The sequence below is a fragment of the Rhagoletis zephyria genome, unplaced genomic scaffold (genome assembly GCF_001687245.7).
Source record: "Rhagoletis zephyria isolate East Lansing unplaced genomic scaffold, Rhagoletis_zephyria_1.1 Rzeph_scaffold_04964, whole genome shotgun sequence".
NCBI lineage: Eukaryota > Metazoa > Arthropoda > Insecta > Diptera > Tephritidae > Rhagoletis > Rhagoletis zephyria.
This window is the reverse complement of record NW_016162047.1, coordinates 32074-38176: the sequence shown is the minus strand read 5'-3', so window position 1 is coordinate 38176 and position 6103 is coordinate 32074. Positions and strand designations below refer to the sequence as shown.

Genomic DNA, 6103 nt, shown 5'->3' with positions numbered 1-6103 from the left:
TCTAGATGTGAATAAGAGACAGAATAAAGTAAGGGCCGGATTTCAACCCTGTTTTTATGAAAAATTTTATTTTTATCAGTATTTTTCTTTTAATCAAAATATGTTGAAATAAAAGTGAAACTAAAAAAAATTTGCCAGAATCGCTAATTTTTCACAACTTTTGCNGATGTTGGTAAAGAAGGAACTATAAAAAACGAACCGAAATTAAATAACAACAAACATAGTGGGAAATATTTAGTAGCGCTCACATCGTTTTTGGGGTGTGGGGCAAAGGGGGAGGGGGAGGGGGACGGTCCCCGCTTTCTAAAAAGGCGTAACACCCTCAGGCAGTAGAATTCTCCTTTCTGTTTTGCGAAGAAAAGGAGCTGAACACCTTTTGCAGAGAACACCTTTATATATTTTTAATGCTTACTGGGTTATATCCTATCTTCTTTTGTCTCTCATTCTTTTGCATATTTTGGAGTTTGACAGCTGAACTCCGCCATTTAATTTGCATATGCAACCAAAGTCAGACGCCTGATTTTGAAGGTGTTTTTATTTAATGAATTGTGATTAATTGGTTAATATTAAAGTCGTAAAGCAAGTTATAACTAATCGAGTAAAGTGTAAGGTGAAGGGGAATACAAAAATGTATTGGTGAAGTGGCTGCTTTAAGGAGAATAGGAGTGATAAATGTACGCTAATTTCCGAATTTGACAAAGAAGGGCATATTTCAAACCCAATTTGTAAATAAATTAGTGACCAAAATTTACAAAAGTGAGTGCTAAAATAATGCGTAGACCCTTGACTACAACTGTATGGAATTTTTTTTGGATCGGGGGACCCCTTTGGACGGAATAGCCCGAAATAGTTGTGAGCGCTACTAAACCCCACCCAAAATAATATTTTAAAACTTGTCAAAATTTGGTGCGGCTACAATTTTTTCGACTACTGTACATAAGTTGGCTATGATTACTCGGCCGTGTTATCATAGTAGCACAATGCCACTCATATGTGACTTACAAATAAAATAAGGGCCGGATTTCAACCCTGTTTTTATGAAAAATGTTATTTTTATCAGTATTTTTCTTTTAATCAAAATAAGTTGAAATAAAAGTGAAACTAAAAAAAATTTGCCAGAATCGCTAATTTTTCACAAGTTTTGCTAATTTCTGGGTAATGGAAGACATACAAAATGCATTCAACAGATTTTCACCTGACAGTTTGAAATTTATGCGAAGTTATGCGATGTATGCGTAATCAGACCATAACGGTAGAAAATAATTTTTGGGCATTCATTCTATTTTTCAANAGATTTTCACCTGACAGTTTGAAATTTATGCGAAGTTATGCGATGTATGCGTANAAAAAACAATACAGCGACGTTCTATTGAGAAATTTCAATAAATTAATTTTCGTGATTGGGATAGTGAAAAATATTTTGGGTGTTCAAACAATTGGGATACGATTTACACCAAATTTTGGCAAATATCCAATCTTGGGACACTGCCTTTAAACTTGTATTTATACGGATGTTGGTAAAGAAGGAACTATAAAAAACGAACCGAAATTAAATAACAACAAACATAGTGGGAAATATTTAGTAGCGCTCACATCGTTTTTGGGGTGTGGGGCAAAGGGGGAGGGGGACAGTCCCCGCTTTCTAAAAAGGCGTAACACCCTCTGGCAGTAGAATTCTCCTTTCTGTTTTGCGAAGAAAAGGAGCTGAACACCTTTTGCAGAGAACACCTTTGTATATTTTTAATGCTTACTGGGTTATATCCTATCTTCTTTTGTCTCTCATTCTTTTGCATATTTTGGAGTTTGACAGCTGAACTCCGCCATTTAATTTGCANAGTTATAACTAATCGAGTAAAGTGTAAGGTGAAGGGGAATACAAAAATGAATTGGTGAAGTGGCTGCTTTAAGGAGAATAGGAGTGATAAATGTACGCTAATTTTCGAATTTGACAAAAAAGGGCATATTTCAAACCCAATTTGTAAATAAATTAGTGACCAAAATTAACAAAAGTGAGTGCTAAAATAATGCGTAGACCTTTGACTATNCTACAACTGTATGGAATTTTTTTTGGATCGGGGGACCCCTTTGGACGGAATAGCCCGAAATAGTTGTGAGCGCTACTAAACCCCACCCAAAATAATATTTTAAAACTTGTCAAAATTTGGTGCGGCTACAATTTTTTCGACTACTGTACATAAGTTGGCTATGATTACTCGGCCGTGTTATCATAGTAGCACAATGCCACTCATATGTGACTTACAAATAAAATAAGGGCCGGATTTCAACCCTGTTTTTATGAAAAATGTTATTTTTATCAGTATTTTTCTTTTAATCAAAATAAGTTGAAATAAAAGTGAAACTAAAAAAAATTTGCCAGAATCGCTAATTTTTCACAAGTTTTGCTAATTTCTGGGTAATGGAAGACATACAAAATGCATTCAACAGATTTTCACCTGACAGTTTGAAATTTATGCGAAGTTATGCGATGTATGCGTAATCAGACCATAACGGTAGAAAATAATTTTTGGGCATTCATTCTATTTTTCAATGAAGCATTCTACTTTGCATTCCCCGTAATGAATCAAAGCAGCGAAATTAAAAAAAATATTGTACAACATTTTGTTATTCATTACCGGCAATGCCTAAAATAAGCGAAAAAATTAGAAGACATTATAAGGCAATGCGTCCTAGAACGCGTTACCACTAAGAGCGAGTACCGATTCTGGGCTGGGCTGTGTCATTCCACTCAACAAATAAACGCACCCATTGACTCTACTTTTGGTTGCACATTGTCCTTCTAAAAGTGATTGATGGCAAATTATGAATAAATTATAAATAACACAAGCTCAGGGTGGGGTAGGCAGTTATTGATGAAATGAACGTGAATATGTGCTGAAGTTGACATGCTCGTTGACAAAGCTGAACATATCAATAAAAGGTTATGCCAAAATACATAAGTACATATGTATGTATATATGTACTTATGTAATTGTCCTCTTACAAAGATTTTCGCTAATTAAAATATTGCTTGACATTTGACATGTAAAAGAAGTGTACAAGGAAGGAAGAATAAAAAACACATGCCCCCTCGAATACAAAATTGTCGAGGCTCTATTGCACCAAAATACTTGTTTGTTCTTTTTGGTAATTGAAGAATGCGCAAGAAATGCACAATTCTTTGCCTAAGTGGTCCTTTGCAAGAATTTTGACATGCAAAAAAGCGAGACTAGTCGGTAATTTTTAATAATTCTTTGTGCAGAGAATCAAAAAAATAAAAAATAATATGTATGCAATGAAAGAGATGATGAATACTCGAAACCGCGTAAGAAGTGATGATTAAATACATATATAGAAATACCTTAATCTTGTTGATAAAAAAAACATCTATGTATGTAAATGCTTATACTTGATGAAAATGCTTTTAAAGAATGGCAAAAATCTTTTACAAAAGGCTTTCTCCCGATTTATAAAATTACTGACTTGCAAATTGAAAATAACGCTTCTGTTCATTTATTTTATTTTANCAAAAGGCTTTCTCCCGATTTATAAAATTACTGACTTGCAAATTGAAAATGGCGCTTGTGTTCATTTATTTTATTTTNTCTTTTAATCAAAATAAGTTGAAATAAAAGTGAAACTAAAAAAAATTTGCCAGAATCGCTAATTTTTCACAAGTTTTGANTTTTTTTAATAAATATTAAAGCGGCCAAATTAACAATTTTTGATTATAAAAAGGTTTAGTCTTAAATCCACTTTAGATGTTATTCCTTTTCAGCATAGAATACATACATTTTCTTGTTATTTTTTCAAATACACTTACATAATTTCCACATATCCAGTTTTATTTCTGATTTTTCTGGAACACACATACGAACACAATTTCATACTTAGCTTGCTGGCTTATAGACACGCATTAGATAATAAATTTCTTAAACGATTCTAGCAAAGCTCTTATCAAAGCATATCATGTGATTTACAATAACGATTGTTAAAACATAATTTTTTGTCCGCTAGTCCTTCAGACGGTCTTGTATACACTGCATATTTGCAAGTTTAAAGTAAGTTTGTTTAAGTACATATATACATATGTATAGGAATAATTCATATTATGAGTGTACAATTGATTGTATGTACAATATGTATGTATGTATGTATGTATGTATGTATGTATGTATGTATGTATGTATATCTATATATGTTGCTTAAGTTGATATTTGTTTGTTAATGCATGTACATAAATATGTATGAATATATTCATTCTTTATAAACCTTTTCAGAAACAAGCTTTCTAGATTTTAATCAAATAAAATATTTTCGGAGAAAGCTTAAAAAGTGTATTTGCATATAGACGGTTGGGGTATTCACAGCGGTGTCGTAAGTGTCGTATTGTTGTATATCGTAAACTTTAAACGCCAAAAAAAAAATTATTAAGAGGGTTCAGAAAGGACCATCAAAGTCATATTATGAATTTTCGCAGTGTCAAAAAATAGTTGGCTGTGGTTTTAAGTTCTCTAAAGCCTTTTTTTAAGCTTTTAAGGTCCATACAACAATGCGACACTTAAGACACCGTTGTGAATCCCACAGATATTTGCACATATGTACATATATACATATATAAGTACGTATGCACGCCACGTCGCTATACATTTATTTAGAAATGTAAATACTTACATATGTATGTATGTATTTATGTATGTGTTTAGCTAAATATATATATGTGTATATTTATACATAATATAAATTGTTTTTAACGTATGAAGTGCCACATTGCTGTCGGCTTACGCGCATTATTGATCATGTCATGCCAATGCTGGCAGCCAGTACCGATTTCTTGTGGACCAAGGCCACAGCTGCCAATTTCTGTTGCTTCTCCACCTGAGCCAACAACGTAAATCTGTAAAAAGGAAATAAATTGTATTTTACTCGATCGTGGTTTTTGATAAACTTTCTCACGAAGACTTCAGTCAATCGAGAGTAAATAGAAACAATACATATAACTTTGAAGTTTTATTTAATACACATCGCTAGCTTAGAGTAAAAAGTTTCCGCGTCCACGTTTTAAGAAAACTCATATTTTTATATACGAAGCAAGAGAAATTAGAAATGCATAGTTTCGAAAAAGATTAAGGTAATTATTTTATTTTTTTTTTTGCGCGTTTATAGTCGATGAAAAGCACATTAATTAAGTCCAGAAGATGCACCGAAAATCCGATAAGGCGAAAATAATATGTACGAAGTATTTTAAAAAGATGGAATTAGGGTTGGCAGATTCTGAAACGGAGAAAAGAGTAAATTTCTATTTTCGATAGAAAAAAAAACAGTACAAACATAAAACAGGAATAAAATTTTTTGTGCAATTTATTGTTACAAATTACCAAAAAGTACAGCGTGGCTACGAATAACTGTTACCCAGGTTTTTTTGAGATATAAAAGGGTCCTTTATAGATTTAGCGAAAAAAAGTATTTTATTGTTAACTTTCCACAGATTTTAATATAGTTGTATTAATTAGTTTTTGAATTTCGATCCTTATTTACATTTTCCAGCAGTGGAAACGTCGGATAGGTCTCAGATTGGTTCTAACGTCACAACGTAGTTTTTGTGAAAATTGGATTGAATGAAAGCCCTCGTTTTGTTTCTTTGCTAGAGCTTCTAAAATATTGAAAAATACGCGATTTTTTGACACTTTGCGAAAAAGTATTTTATTGTTAATTTTCCACATATTTTACTTTAGTTCCAGCAATGTAAACTTTAAGAGAAAAGTTCATTTGGCACGCAGGTCTTCGTCAGTTAATTTATTACATATCTTCTATAACCATAGACTCCATTTTGAGTCCCTTATACTCCCCGTTTTGTCCAACATAAGGCCTCATACTCAAAAATCGAATAGACTCGGAACTGGTGACTAGGACGGCCATTCCTTCGACCAACCCTATACAGTATTTTAATATTTTTTTTTGTCTTTTTTTTATACAAAGCCTAATAAAAAATGCACCTGAAAAACGCTTGCGTGCCAAATGAACTTTTCTCTTAAAGTTTACATTGCTGGAAAATGTAAATAAGGATCAAAATTTAAAAACTAATTAATACAACTAAAGTAAAATC

The 6103-nt window shown here is 32.4% G+C and overlaps 1 protein-coding gene across 2 annotated transcripts in view; it reads right to left on the bottom strand.

Annotated features, from left to right (window-relative positions):
• Positions 1 to 3682: 3682 nt before the first annotated feature.
• Sytbeta (Synaptotagmin beta) overlaps positions 3683 to 6103 on the bottom strand; it is a 22416-nt gene continuing 19995 nt past the window's right edge. For both annotated transcript variants that reach the window (XM_017626972.1, XM_017626973.1), the window contains exon 9: positions 3683 to 4894. In XM_017626972.1, the coding sequence (XP_017482461.1) occupies positions 4748 to 4894 (147 nt within the window). In that variant the 3' untranslated portion in view covers positions 3683 to 4747. The remainder of the gene's footprint in view (positions 4895 to 6103) is intronic.